The sequence below is a fragment of the Suillus subalutaceus genome (genome assembly GCF_016647625.1).
Source record: "Suillus subalutaceus strain FC151 chromosome Unknown DFJ58scaffold_383, whole genome shotgun sequence".
Classification (NCBI taxonomy): Eukaryota; Fungi; Basidiomycota; class Agaricomycetes; order Boletales; family Suillaceae; genus Suillus; species Suillus subalutaceus.
The window spans coordinates 1-14,090 of NW_024540632.1; the positions used below are offsets into that span (position 1 = coordinate 1).

Consider the following 14,090-nt stretch of genomic DNA (forward strand, 5'->3'; position numbering starts at 1 on the left):
TCATCGCAAGCCCTAGTAGCAGTTAGCTCTAGTGGCCATATCCGCATCAGTTTGTCTTATCAGCATCTCAGTGCACGTCTTAACATCTCACTATCGCTCGCATACCGCTTTCACCCAGTTCCGCTTTTTGACGCGCGACTTTCCCGCGCTTCGCGCGCCTATAGCGCCTTTGTTCCCGCGCTTTCGCCTTATCACGCGCTTTGCGCATTCCCCCTATAGTTGACCAGTGGATATTTGCTTTCTCCACTTCCCCTAAGGGACGAACATATCGCACTCATATTTTCCTCCCTTCAACAATTATATCAGCTGCCACCCTCAGCTGAGTTGAAGATCCTTCAACGGACTTGTGTACTGACCAAACATCCAGCTGTAGGATACATTCCTGGTCATCAGGAGCCCCAACGAGCTCCTTCTGTCTTGTCCAGTAGGGAACTAGAATATTGCGAACATAATCGCACATGAGCTGGAATGTTGACCAATAGGTATCGGTATTGGAGAAGCACAGCTGAAAAGCCCAGTCTTGTGCGTCCTTGAATTGTGGTGTGGTTTTCGAGGGGAGTGAACGAGCAGTTTTGCCACAATAGATGACCTGGAATGGAAGAGCATCCCCAGAGGCAGAGATGCCAATGACCACAGTGAATGCTCGTTTTTCTTCCTGTCCAATCACTGCAACTTGCTTGGAACCAACTTCCCTCGTATGTAGCGGTGTTCGCAGGTTGATACACAATGTTGGTCTGGTCAATGTTGACATAGAAGGAAGCATTGAAGATCGCACAATCACGGATAGTTAAAGTCAGACGATAAAATTGGTCCAGACAGAGTTGATTGGCATTGGAAGGGGTCTTTTGTGCAGCGCGAGTGGCACGACGGAATGTCCAATTGAGAGTTTGATGTACGAATTTCTTGACCCAAGACTCAGTACATTGAAATTTTGAGCCATCCTTGGCGGTGGCCTCGAAGATTTCTGGGCAAGAGACAGTGATGCGAGCAATGATTACACCACAGCAACGCATTGTGTCCAAAGCCACACCAATCACACGCAGAGCACGGAGATCTTCGATGATGGTCTTTGTGACTTCAGGATACTTTGCAAGGATGCCTGGTGGTGTTGCAGTTGTCAAGGGAAGGTTGCCATTTTGAACACGAGTGAGGACACTGGCACGCCATACTGGCCATGTCCCACTTTGGTCAATCCACCTTCCTATAACTTGGGCAGAAATACCATGAAAGCGGGAGGGATCGACTCGCTTAAGCTCGCGCTCAATCTCAATTGGTGACATTCCATAGCCAACACGAATGGCAGCTGTTTCGATAGTCGGCCATAAAAGAGGGCTCTGCCAGTTGACACGACGAGCCTCTGTGTCCTCCCGCTTGCGCTTCCGGCCTGAGTTATGTTTTTGCATGCTGCGAGCATGCCTTCGCAATTGACGGTATGGACGTGAAGCCCCAGCAATTGTGACTGCTAGCAGTTGGGGAGTATGATCATGAAGAACAGATTCTACGGTTGGTTTCTGATGACAGACCACGTGAGACATAAAGCACGGAGATAGGAATGAAAGATATGCTTACCTGCTTGGCATCTTTTTCACGGGCTCGCTGTTTTCTCTTACGTTCAGCTGCCATTTCATGCTTTCGAGCAGCCTTCTCAAACCACATCGAACTTTTCCTGGCAACAGGCCTGCTCCTGCTGATCCTGGTCCTTGAGCTCCCGAGTAGAAGGCTTCCAGGCAAGCTTTAAATGCTCATTGCGTGAAACCGTCGGGAAAAACTTGAACAGACCGGTGCTCAGATCTGTGTTGGTGGCACGGAGGTTGAGTTTTGGTTTTTGCTGTGGATGATGCGTAGGCAGAGTTGGGGGGGATGGTGGCTGAGTTTCGACATCATCACTGTCTGAATATGAGCTGTCGTTTGGGGTCGTCGTTGAGATCAGAGAGCTGCAACACATGAAGAGTGAGTCTCAGATTTGCGTCACCGGGAATGAGATATCCATACCTCAAGGAGATCATAAACAATATAAAGAAATTCCTCCATACGGAGGGAAAAAGCTCTATTGTCAGTGAACAACGGATCTTGAAACAAGGCATGTTTGATAGTGTTTAGAGCTGCAATACCACATGAGAACAAGTCATGCTGTTTGCCGTGCTGGAGTGTGGTCACCCAGTTGAATTTGGCGAAACCATGATAGCCCAGCCAACGATGTATGGCATCAATGTCTTTGTTAGGCCAACTCCAGCCAAGGGAGTCGGCATAGGAGATGCTTTGGTTTGTAGCATCGACCTTGATAACAGCCCAATGAACATTGTCGATATTGATGGGAAGGAGGATACGATGAAGTGCACCCTCGCGTAATGCAGAGCCAATGGTACGAAGGCGAACGACAGCCTTGTCCGTCTCGTAGCTCTTCCACCGTTTATCGCTAAGCCGAAGGATATCTGCAAAGTCGAGAGATTCAACCGAAACAGACTGGAGGTCTTCATCGTCTGATGCTTGCATACGCTGGACCACTACAGCAATCATGCTGTCCAAAACACGACCGTGAATTGGACATGATCCTAACAGCGGTCGGAGCTCGGTGCTCCTCAGATCTGTCTGAGCACCGAATCCCTTGAGAGGGGCATCCCATGGAAGGCTCTCTAAGACATCTAGAACCTTGTCAATAATTTCCAACTCTTGTCTGTCAGTAGGAACAACATCAAATCTGTCGTAGACCCAGTCATGTGATGCGTGCCAATCACGCTGATTCTCGAGTGCATGTGACATAGCGAGCCAGTATGACACGACCCACATTGGAAGTGGGTCATTGGGGAATGAAGGATGGATCACTGATTTATCTCCGTCTAAAAATGCACCTCTAGCACAATTGCGAAGGGATGAGGCTGTTTGAAATGGCGGAACAGGTCGTGAAACAAAGTCTGTGGGCAACTGGAGCAAAGGGGACTGTTTGGAAAAGACGATTCTAGCGGCTGAAGCGCTGTTTTCTAACACTGTAGGCAGGTTGATAAGCAGTAATGCAGCGACAGAAAGGCTGCCCAAAGGAGCAATTGAGAACTGTGCAGGCACAGATAACACATCCTGGAATTTAGCCTCTGAGGCAACATGGAGATCAGGCATGGTGTGGAAAACTTGGACGGGAAATGTTTCAGACCATGTCCATCTCGTGGACTGAGCTATGGCTCGCTCGCCAAACATTGGAGGATCCACACTGACAAGACTTCATCAGGGAAAAGCTCCTTCACAAAATGCGTCAAAAAGAGGGAATTTCAGGTAATTTGCTAAACTACAGGTATTTCGACAGTATCTCAACGAATTTCGTTAAACTCCTCAAACAATAGTTAAATAAGCATGTCGGTCACTGAACGAATTTACAAAGAAGCTGGAACAGAGCTCCAGAATGGTACTGCTCGTCCATTCACGAGGTACTACTGCGCCAAAATTTGGAAAAAGATGAACACTCCTGCGAATGTCCGATACATCAATAATGCTTGCGAGACACTCTCCATGACGCATCAAACGGCTAATTTTGTACAGCCCATGGTGTGATTCGGGTTGCTGGAAAGGTGTGAACCATTCCACATAAGCAAGGTGGGCAGGTGGTTTTACAGGTCCAGCGGGGAATAACAAATCCGTAGCTTTACTTGTCAGCGTAAAGACAACGCGAACTTGCGCAACAGAGTATCCTTTTGGAATCAAGTCAGATTAACGGCCATGTTCACACAAACACAAACACACCATTCATGCCCATTATCCCACCATTCCCTCTGTTGACCAAAACAGTATCAAAGCGTGCGGGGATTGTGTGCCCTCTCTTGTCCTTCCGCGATGGTTGAGAATGTACAGAATCTACAATTGAACTCGAGTCCCGGAAACCACGAGCATCGATTGTGTGAAATTTGATCCTGTGGAATGTAGCCACAGCATCGAAGGGAAGAATGATGTGAGCAGCCTCTCGTTCCAGTTGATGCAACACATCCGGCGTGATGGATTGGAATATGTTGGTGTGCGGAAGATCCAGCCAGAACGGTTTGAAGATGGGCTTAATGCCACAGTCCTGGCATGCTCGTCTCCACAGGTCATAATCCTCGTCAATGAGGGACAACGCGGCAAGAATTGCATTGAGGTCTCGCAGGTTTACAGGAAAATGTGGACTTCCCAACTCCGTGTGTGGGATATCACACTTCGGACACTCTCCTGACTTTATCCCAGTTGTCAACAGCTGTTCTGGGTAATCCGCAGAATAACAAGCGACAATCGGATGCCCTCGACGCACAACACCATCCCCACTGGCCATCGCAACACCGTCCTCGCCAGGGACTTTCAGAGGCTCCAGAATGTGACGCAAACAAGTGTGAAACAAATTAGTTGCCATTCAATGCCTAGCCGCCTTGTTTGTGATATGATCGAGTTTCGAAGTTGGTAGATAGGCAAGCAGGATCCATGCCCGTTGAGATGGCTTTCGACGGATCTCCTTCGGAATATTGCCTATTGTCATGTAGACAGGATAGGCATATTTGTTTCTAAACATGGTGACCTGCGTCTTGTCGGACGAAAGGATGATGGGTATGACTGTCACTCCAGGTTTTCTTTGTTTCGAGTTCTTTCTAAATGAGGTTGCGATAAGTTCAATATTGACTCGAACAGATTGTCTAACGACTTGCCTGGGTAGACCACCACCACTTGCCTGTATGGATATCATGATACAGTCGGATAGTCTTGTCGGCATCGGCATAATGGCGTTCAGGAGCATAGTTGAGATGTTGGGAGAATTTGGGATCTGAATAAAGAGCTTTGACACACTCCATGATGTCGCGTGAGTAAACGTCAAATGCCTCGTCTGCAACAATGATTTCTTCGTGTTTGAAGCGCGGTCGTCTGCATGGTAACTGTTGGTCGATGATTTGATTAAGTTCTCTGGTGTTCTGGTATGAAAGACCCAAGGCATCACGAAGCTATATAAATGTTGTTGTAAATGTCGGCGCGTCATGACCCAATTGAGAAAGCTCACACCATTGATTGTGAGCAGCTCAGAAAAAGCAGTCGAGCCAGAACCACGAAGTTTTGCCCACTTTGCGACCTCATAATCTATGTGAGATGTGCGAAGGGGGCCCAAACGTTTTCTGCACCTTGCAGTGCATTCTTATACGACTCGAAAGCTGTAGTGCGGTGTGACAATCATACCGGCGCTAGGCGCGTATGAATGTCATAGGCATATTTGACTTGCCTAGAAGAAACGTAAAGCGCTAGTCACCAGCGCTATTCAGCTCCCAAGCTATCCACTTTGGAACCGCTTTTCTCCCATAGCGCTGTCCGGCACGCCCTAGGTGTTCCGCCCTTCCATGTCCTGCCTATGTCCACCTACCTCCGCTGGTGCGTTATATTTCCTTAAATGTCGCTACTCATCAGTTGCAGGTTTTATTACATGTGTCCTCATGTTCCGCAGCGCCGCATGTTCTATTACCTGTCGCTACTATACTCGCCTATGCATCCCAAACCCCTATGCAGTATGATAAAATGACCCATCCATACATACAGCACAGTACTTCCCTTCCCCGGACCTTTGCTGTATCAGAGTCACTTTTGTCACTATATCCTAGTTTTGGTGCAATTGATTCCGCTCTTTGCCAATCTCTCTGATCACGTGTCGCTTGACTTGCTTCGAGTGCGCGTCGCTAAAGTTCCTTCATAAGTTGATCTTCGCAACATCGGGATCGCTGTCGGTAGTCGAGCTATAATCTAGTCGCTATCAGGCATTCCACTTGCACTATCATACCTTATCCCTCGCTTTCCCTTCTTTTGATTTCTTTCTTCTCGCTGTCGCTAGTCGGACGTCGCCATAGGACAAACTTGCATAGCGCTACTTCCTTATACGCACATTTCTCTGTCGGAACTCACTTGTCGCTAGTCACTGATCGCTACAGCGCTACTCATTGGTTTTGGTCTTAGGTCGCTATAGGTTATCAGCCCTTCGCATCATCACTACCCTTGCATATTTGAAGGGGAGTTGCTTCAACTAGCAGTCCTCTTGGGTCGAATATTACACTCGCGCCTATTTGGATAAGTAGCGCTAGTTTCTTCTAACCCAGCCTAGTCGCTATTACTCTTTCACAGTGGGAGTGGGTGGACTGGAGCACCTGCATGGCGCCACGGAAATTTCTCAATAATGGGCTGGTGACCAAGGGGCACCTCTGCTTCTTGTCGTTCGGCTGGGTGTGGTTGTGAGTCGTTCGAATTTTCCAAATCATCCCCACTATCAATATCCTGCTGTACAGGATCTGCAGGGCATTCTCACCCATGCTCAAGCGCTGCATCATGATCCTCTTCCTCCTCATCAGATTCCAAGGGGGGCTCATCATGGTTATCATCTGGCCATTCCAGATCTTGTTCGTCGTAGTAGCCAAAGTAGTCTCCTGTAAATTCTGTTAGATGATGAGAATTGAAATTGTCATCTCCACCATCAAGACTGTCAGAATCTCCATCCTCCGACTCAGCAAAAAGGACCAGAAAGTTGTAATTGAGTGGCGTATGATGGATTTATGGTCTGGGCTAGGTGATGAGCGTATCCAGTATGCTCGAAGTTTTTAGCACAACCTGGGCAAGTGTTCATTCTGACCCCTGACAATAGGAAGGTTATGAAGGAGTGAAGCTTGGTACGATGAAGTGCATACACGATGAAATGGGGAAGCGAGCAATACGAGGGCAGTGAAGGTTATGGAGGAGTGAAGCTTGGTATGATGAAGGGCAGCAAGATTATGGAGGAGTGGAGGAGTGAAGCTTGGTACAATGAAGTGCATACACGATGAAATGGGGAAGCTAGTTAGATTGGATAAAGAGACAAGGTATTCAAACAGCGTGCGTGGGTTGTTGATAGATCCAAGTCAGAAAAGGTTTAGTTGCAAAAATTGACATGATAACATACAGCACAGCAACCAGACGACAGTGGCGCCAGCGGACTATGAACCTTGCAGATTTTAGATGCACCCTCACAAAGTGCAAGAGCGAAAGCAATACTACCAGATGTGCCCTCAATACCAGACGCCAGACGCGCCCTCACAAAGTGCAAGAGCAAAAGTAATACCCCTGACACACCCTCACAAAGTGCAAGAGTGAAAGTACCAAATGCGCCCTGTCGGTGAATCAGAAAAGGTTTTAGTTTGCAAAAATTGACGTGATAACAGCACCATAAGTCAACAACAAACAAACTCCCCAAACTTCAAAACAACAGCGGACTATGAACCTTGCTGGCAGTTTTGTCAGTCCTTCCTCCCTCCCAACTTTGGTTGAGGCAAATAGTTTTGCCCCCTCGTCAGTATGCCTCCCAGAGCGTCTTTAACACCGTCAGAGATAGCCACCCACAAGTGGAACAAAAAAAACAAAGGCCAAGGCGAGTCAAGAATCTGCTGGTGAAAAAACAGATAGTAAGTAGTACATAAAAGAAAATTGTGAGGGACTCACAATCATCAAGAACCGTTGCAACGGTCATCAAAGATAAAGGCCTTAGAGCGGAAAGGTCAGCACTTGCACAGTTTAGAAAGTGGGTACTAACACGTACCTGATTTCAGTTTGGAATGAGACAATGGCCAACAGTCGTAAGTGCGCACCCACAGTAACTGGACTGCAATCAGTACCTGCAGCCAAGTTAGCACGGAAGACACCTGCAGAAAAGCTAGATCACAACAATGGTTAGTTACAGACTGCTACTTGAGACATATGAAGCCCTGAGATACTCAACAGCAGACCGTGGTCAAGAAGCACATGAAGATATCAGTTGTGCTGAAAGTCAAGGTCATGAGAGATCAGCCGCTCTTTAAATTCCTGCAAGTCGAAGTCAGCCACAGTGTCAATTCAAGATAATGACACCATTAGTGAATACGGAGACAGCGACCATGCCTCTGAAAAATCAGAGGACGATATGGACAACGATATGGAGTTTCCTGAAGAAGATGATTTGAGTCGCTCTCCCAGGAGGAACTCGTCAAAGAGGTTCTCAACCCCATTAAGAACAACAAGAACATGAAATTGACCTTTTGACCAAGATTCCCCATTTTGTGCACACGGCTCGAGCTGCCAGTACGCATTCGCTGCCTCCTCGCACGGCTAGAGCTGCCAGTATGCATTTGCAATCCAGCAGCAATGTATCTGAATGGTCGTCAATGGCCTCTGGCACTACCACCGGTGTTTTCTCAGGTTGATGTTGCTGACTTGGACTCGGAGATGCCGTTTCAAGTTGCTGACAAAGCCTCTGATGGTCATTCCAAGTGTTATTACCGTGAAGCTTCATCAACAGTCACCAAACACCAGCCGGACAAGAAGAAAGACAAGAAGAAAAGGAGTAAGCTAGAAGGATGACAGGAACTCGAGGTGACATGTTCTACTACAAACTCCCATCATTCCGTCTCACATCACACTTTGTAGAGACCTAAATTTGCGGATCTGAAAACTGAGGCACTGCCAGCAGATGTTACTCGCGAGTCAGCTCCTGAGTTGGACGATAAAGAGTCTGATTATTCCTTTACTTGGCCCGTATTCACAGATCTAGTCTACTCAGCAGATGGCTCTATTAACCTCAAGGCTCAAAACACCCGGATACAGAATGTGTTGAAGACCGCCATGTTTGAACTCAAGAAAGCCTCTCTCTTCGACAATGCATTCCCCAACATCACTCAGAAGTGAAAGATGGCCTTGGAAGCGGTCCATATCGCTGCTGGGAAGCACAAGGAATATGCGATATCGAAGAGGATGAAGCACGACTTTGATTATGCACTGGCTCTTGCCGGAATCGTATGTACTCTTTTTGCATGGTTATTTGGATGAAACTAATACACTTACGAGCCGGAGAGATGAATGAGCTCCTTCCGCACCAATCTCAAGAAGCTCGCACATCAAATTGTTGTATTGTGTTTTGGACTGCAGAAAGGCTGCGCTGACAAGGTAGAAGACCTTCTTAAGAGTCACAAGTATATTTTTCCAACCGATGCCAAGGTCTGTTTAGTATTTGGTTATCTCTCTCTTCATTTGTCTGATTCTCATCTACTACCCAGGGTAAGGTCCTTGGGGACCAACCATTTTGTGATGAGGCTACCATTGACACCATCCGATTGACATTCTTTGATGGTGAGGACTCGTTTGGCGCTCAGTGCCATGATGATTTTGTTTCTGTCTTAGATGAAAACGACGAGCCCGAGCTACCTGTGGCTATGGTGTGTTTGATTGCAACTATGGTAGGCACTGGCCGTGATACTGTTTCAAACTCTGTATACTATACTGACTACATAACATTCTCCACAGATTTATGCGATATTGAAGGATTGGAGTAGCAGCAACCCGCCTTCAATGCACAAGTCAAATCATTCAATACCTCCTCCCACGTTGGCGTTTACAAGGCTCACCAAGTGACTCTCATGCTCATCTTTGATGGTAGTAGAAAGAAGTACCATGCACTGATGGCACAACTTTACAAGGCAGTTAGGTGTATCTTGCTTGCGCTATTTTTCATTGTTGGCCACTCTGACTAACTCAACACTAGTGCAATCGACAACTCAGCGTCCACTGGCTCATCAAGCACTTGCGACTATCTTGATCTCGACGCAATGGTCGAAGAATAAATCAAGCTATGAATATGGCACTGAGTCAGTTACTTCTCTACATCTGATGCATCATTTGTACATACTGATACCCATGCTTAGTTTGAGTTCACTGATCTTTTCTTTTCTTTTTCACGTCTGTTGATGGTGATGTTTCGTTTAATTATGATTTAATCGATGTTCATGTATGTTGACTTTGACTGAATCCAAGATAATTTGATGGTATTCGGGGAAAATTTGAAAGAAATTCAAAGTAATTCAAAGTAACTGCGACTGAGCTTGAGAAATCAGGTCGTACTCGATTTCACTGAAATTACGTGGGATTCTCAAAAAAATTCTGAAATTACCTTGTTTTTGTGAAGGAGCTTTTCCCTGATGAAGTAAACGGTTGTTGAGGACATGCCTGCATAATTTTCAGCACATGCACGTGAACACAGGGCATAAACTCACAGTAGAAACAGAACTCCCGATGATATACTACTTGGAGCAACTCCTCGATAAGAATTGAGCATGTCCCTCGCCACGTAGCAATTATCTGGCTTGCAGAGGAGCTTGATGGATATATTTTGGGTGAGACACGGTGCCTCAACAATGTAAGCAGGAGCATCATTCCGGTCGAAAGCGAAACTCAAACTGGTGATTCTCATGAAGGTCGTCAGGAATTGAGGGCTCTTGGATGGGTTCATACGGTAGAAAGATTCACAAATCCAGTTCTTCACTACCCTCAAGCCCGCTAAACCATGCGGAATGAGGGTCAAATCAAGGTCTGCAAAGGAACCTTGAATGAACAAGGGCGGAGTCAGCGCCTCGTAAAGGTGTTCGAGTCAGTTCCTCATACTAACAACGTATCAGCATATACTTCAGCCATAGACCACACTGGGCGCACCTTCTTCATCGCAGAATACTAGGTTCTGCGGAATACAAGAATTGTAAAATGAGAATCAGCTGCATATGGATCGCAACGTGGGCATTGTATTTCACGTGGCCCAAATTCAATATTGTGACATGTTCCTGGGGGCATCCCTGTCTTTGACAGTTCCCATAGACAATGTACATATGGCAAGCACTGCAAAAAGAATGGGGCGCTGCAACACATTTCATCAAGCACCAGAACCTTGTCCTTCAAGAGAGTTCAAATGGACAGACAGATCAATTCCGTGGCATCTATACGAGAGGCCTTATATCCGGATTGGTGCATTGAGACCAGATGGTTGTTTTGAGTTGTCGTCACGCTGTCGTGGAGGAATGTTCCACTCGGTATGAGAAACTCGTCGCCCAACAGTGGCTCAATTGAAAATAGTTTTTGCACATCGCATTCGCGGCGCCCTAAGGGGTCATGCAAGGTCGAAGTTTGATAGAGTAGTCGTGCATAGGTATGAAATGTTTCAAGAAAGCTTGCCATTTCATGGAGTTGGAAAGGGTGAATGTCTGTTGATTGAGTGAAAATGTGATCCAGGCAATGGAGAGTGGCAGTGTGATGGCCATGTTCCTGGAAGGTAAGCGCGAGTTTCTTCAACGACTGGTGATCTTCTCACAAAATGCTCTGAAACATCAAAACCTGTATAGGAATCAGTTCGGTTGGTGCGTTTCAGCAATGTGCAATATATACCAAATTACGAGTCATGGGCTCCAGTTTCTTCATCTGCAGCTGATCAGCGAGGGCGATAGCTTGCTGCACAGAATCCTGAATGAGCATTTGCACCACATGAATTCCAGAAGAGTGTCGGCCGCACGAGAAGTTGAATCAATATTTCTGTTGTCCTTGAGGAATGCTTGGACTGCTTCCATGGGGCAGTTTTCTGATAAGTGTATCTCCGCGACTTCATAGTACATCAAGCAAGACTCCAGAAGGGAAACACAAGTACAATCCAAGTCATATTCCTCCAAAAACTCGAGTTCCTCATCAAACGAAGAGAATAGAGGCACAGGGACTCTGCACGATCATAAATAAACCAGATCATAGTAAGATTGTGGTCACTTACTGATCGTCGCTTCCACCGCAGTAATGAAGCCGACATACCATCCGCAAATCTGTCGCGGTCTTTTCAGGTATCATGGTGTGGTGGTCAGTAAGGACATGGAGCGTCCTGTCAAAAGATCCAGCCTTGCGGTGTTTCTTTGCAGCTAGCTCAAACTCTTCAGCCTTGAGATAGGTATCAGCAGCTTTGAGGTCTTGTCCTCCTCGGGCGTAGCAATCCGCCGAGGTGCAGTAATATTGATGTCTCTCATTGCCTGTCGCAGCTGTGCCACAGTCAGCAAAGGCCTCTGCCGCCGCAGTAAAGGCCCTTTGTTGCATGTTAACCTAAATCCACTCCGACACTGGAACGTGCTGCCTCCCGTAGTATATAAGCTTCACAAACCTTCACTTCACAGGTGAAGGTTGGCGCGCTTGAAGCAATGGATAGCCTGCGAGTAGTGCTTGTGCAAGAACAGTGAGCGCCCAGAGGATGCCCATTCTTCCAGAGTAGAGGAGACGGCTAGAGGAGAAACATCAATGCCGCGGGCACAGGTGCAGATTAGATCTTGAGACTTCCAGAAAATCTGAGAATAGAGGATTATCGAATCAAGTAGCACATGAGATGCAGGTGGTCTAGACGTACACGCATAGCATCAGACTTATTAGACGTGTCAAAGATCCATATGTTCTTCCTTGCTCGGGTAATCCCCACATAGAGGTGTTTCAACTAATACAAGTAAGTGATATGTTTTCCTCGATTGATGAACGGTGTACTTACCTCACTGCATATTGCAGCGTACCGAGTCTCGTCACGATAAAAATCAGGTGCATATCCTTGACCCTGCACCCCGTTGAGAACTATCCGCCAGCGTGACGCATCAACGGCGGAATCTCCGAAAAAGTTGTACAAGAGAACCTGGCCAGAGTCAGTCATTCAGTCAAATAGTCAAGGTCAGCTTTCTCACATCATCGAACTCAAGGCCTTTACTGTCATGGAGTGTCCTGAGCAGATGCAGACACATGAACATCAAAATCATGGAGTACAGATAATTGAGACAACTCACATTATTATTCCAATCTCACCTACTTTGTCTCACAATTTCTTGACAGCTGCTTCGTTACGCACAAGTATGCCTATATAATGACTTCTTAGAACATGGACGGAACCTTGAGCAGGCACTTTTTACACTGGTGGGCTCCAAGCTCTAAGTTATTAGCACTGTGAGAATCTCAGCAGGGGAACGATGAAGATTCAGGCGGTCTACTTACCTCTCACCAACCAAAAACTGTTTGCAGTGAGCATCATTATCCACATCCATGAAAAACACTGGCTGCGCTCCATCAACCAACCCCTTTTCATGTTGGAGGTGATCAATTGTGTTTGGCCAGAACTTCGTGATGAGCTCGATGACAGAGTGAGCATAATTCACGAATGCCATTGTGTGATCTGTAGTTGGTGGCCAATTGGAACATCATTGGTTGATGCACAGGAGCTCCAGCGGGGGTTACCGAGCTACTGTGGCGCTGTAGGAAGACGTCAAATCACACTCTCAGACACAATCACTGGTTGCTAACCTCCATGTGATAGACAAACACTTTCAGATCATTGAACCTGAAGGAACTCCCAGCAGAGATAGTCTGCGCAGTATCCCCAGCCCAGAAAAGACCATCTGAATTCCTACACAGTCGCCTCAAAACTGAAATACAAAGTTCCTTCACACCCTTGTATTGAAGAAGGGAAGATGACTTACCCATTGCATCAATCAAAAGATTATCTTGCACCTCGTCGACATATCTGGTGTAATTGATCAGGATTTAGAGTTAGCCAGACAGGAGATATACATACAGGTAATCAACCTGTTGACCAGGAAATTTTTGGTTTCGTAAGACCTTGAGTATTGCATGCGTACTGTTTGGAATTAATTTTGGGTCCAACGAGTCTAAGAAAAATGACCCGTACTGATCCACTACATTGAAGTGGTGTTTCTGCTTCTTGAACTTCCTGTAGATCTCGAACATATCATAGAGTGTGTCTCTCTGGTTTGCAAAAATCGAATTAGAGCGGCAGGAAAGACGAAGGTAGCTTGGACGGTTTTGAGGCAGGAGGAATCCATCCGTAAAAGGCCAATGCCTGTTACGGAGCCTTTGATAAAATACTGGAGGTGGTTCAGGAACTGCTTGGTTGGATAAGGACATCGACTGCCCATAAACTCGTGAAAACCCAACCCATGAATCTGGGTGGACCTGTGAGGTATCACCTGATAGCTGATAGACCAGAAGTAGTATTACTAAATTTCTTGGTGAAAACCCTGTGGGAGATGTGGCTAATATGATTTGTGAAAACGCAAAGGTGAACCCAAAGAGCCCATGCGCCTCTGAAAGCGTTAGTGTTGAAGAAAAAGCTCAGCACTACCGTTTTGTATCCGGTTCCATTCCATGTTGAAGATATCGGGCTGCGATCATCTTTGCTAGCTAATAAAATGAGGTTCAAAGAAGGTCTGTGAATCTATGGTGACGTACTCGATCAAAGGTCACGAATAAGTGGAAATGTTTGT

The 14,090-nt window shown here is 46.5% G+C and overlaps 6 protein-coding genes across 6 annotated transcripts; 2 read left to right on the forward strand and 4 right to left on the reverse strand.

Annotated features, from left to right (window-relative positions):
* Positions 1–191: 191 nt before the first annotated feature.
* DFJ58DRAFT_719776 (uncharacterized protein) lies at positions 192–1,013 on the reverse strand (the record flags this gene model as incomplete). Its single annotated transcript, XM_041384679.1, has 3 exons — positions 192–252; positions 345–692; positions 724–1,013. The coding sequence occupies 3 exons, from the start codon at positions 1,011–1,013 to the stop codon at positions 192–194; spliced, it is 699 nt and encodes a 232-aa protein (XP_041235026.1).
* A 955-nt stretch (positions 1,014–1,968) lies between these two features.
* Positions 1,969–3,111, reverse strand: DFJ58DRAFT_672142 (uncharacterized protein; the record flags this gene model as incomplete). The annotated part of the gene is made up of 1 exon (XM_041383014.1): positions 1,969–3,111. The coding sequence occupies one exon, from the start codon at positions 3,109–3,111 to the stop codon at positions 1,969–1,971; it is 1,143 nt and encodes a 380-aa protein (XP_041235027.1).
* Positions 3,112–3,709: 598 nt separating this feature from the next.
* On the reverse strand, positions 3,710–6,601 carry DFJ58DRAFT_876866 (uncharacterized protein; the record flags this gene model as incomplete). The annotated part of the gene is made up of 8 exons (XM_041394459.1): positions 3,710–3,811; positions 3,968–4,311; positions 4,459–4,598; positions 4,675–4,946; positions 5,110–5,150; positions 6,129–6,244; positions 6,287–6,413; positions 6,496–6,601. The coding sequence occupies 8 exons, from the start codon at positions 6,599–6,601 to the stop codon at positions 3,710–3,712; spliced, it is 1,248 nt and encodes a 415-aa protein (XP_041235028.1).
* Positions 6,602–7,225: 624 nt separating this feature from the next.
* DFJ58DRAFT_876868 (uncharacterized protein) lies at positions 7,226–8,667 on the forward strand (the record flags this gene model as incomplete). Its single annotated transcript, XM_041394460.1, has 8 exons — positions 7,226–7,303; positions 7,343–7,412; positions 7,460–7,504; positions 7,557–7,676; positions 7,729–7,779; positions 7,833–7,977; positions 8,031–8,326; positions 8,450–8,667. The coding sequence occupies 8 exons, from the start codon at positions 7,226–7,228 to the stop codon at positions 8,665–8,667; spliced, it is 1,023 nt and encodes a 340-aa protein (XP_041235029.1).
* A 171-nt stretch (positions 8,668–8,838) lies between these two features.
* On the forward strand, positions 8,839–9,599 carry DFJ58DRAFT_876869 (uncharacterized protein; the record flags this gene model as incomplete). The annotated part of the gene is made up of 5 exons (XM_041394461.1): positions 8,839–8,976; positions 9,036–9,215; positions 9,283–9,362; positions 9,416–9,463; positions 9,521–9,599. The coding sequence occupies 5 exons, from the start codon at positions 8,839–8,841 to the stop codon at positions 9,597–9,599; spliced, it is 525 nt and encodes a 174-aa protein (XP_041235030.1).
* Positions 9,600–10,904: 1,305 nt separating this feature from the next.
* On the reverse strand, positions 10,905–13,731 carry DFJ58DRAFT_737662 (uncharacterized protein; the record flags this gene model as incomplete). The annotated part of the gene is made up of 14 exons (XM_041386956.1): positions 10,905–11,067; positions 11,114–11,136; positions 11,188–11,246; positions 11,312–11,511; positions 11,561–11,863; positions 11,950–12,119; positions 12,179–12,262; positions 12,314–12,451; positions 12,501–12,537; positions 12,805–12,982; positions 13,053–13,059; positions 13,111–13,232; positions 13,287–13,330; positions 13,382–13,731. The coding sequence occupies 14 exons, from the start codon at positions 13,729–13,731 to the stop codon at positions 10,905–10,907; spliced, it is 1,878 nt and encodes a 625-aa protein (XP_041235031.1).
* Between the last annotated feature and the right edge of the window lie 359 nt (positions 13,732–14,090).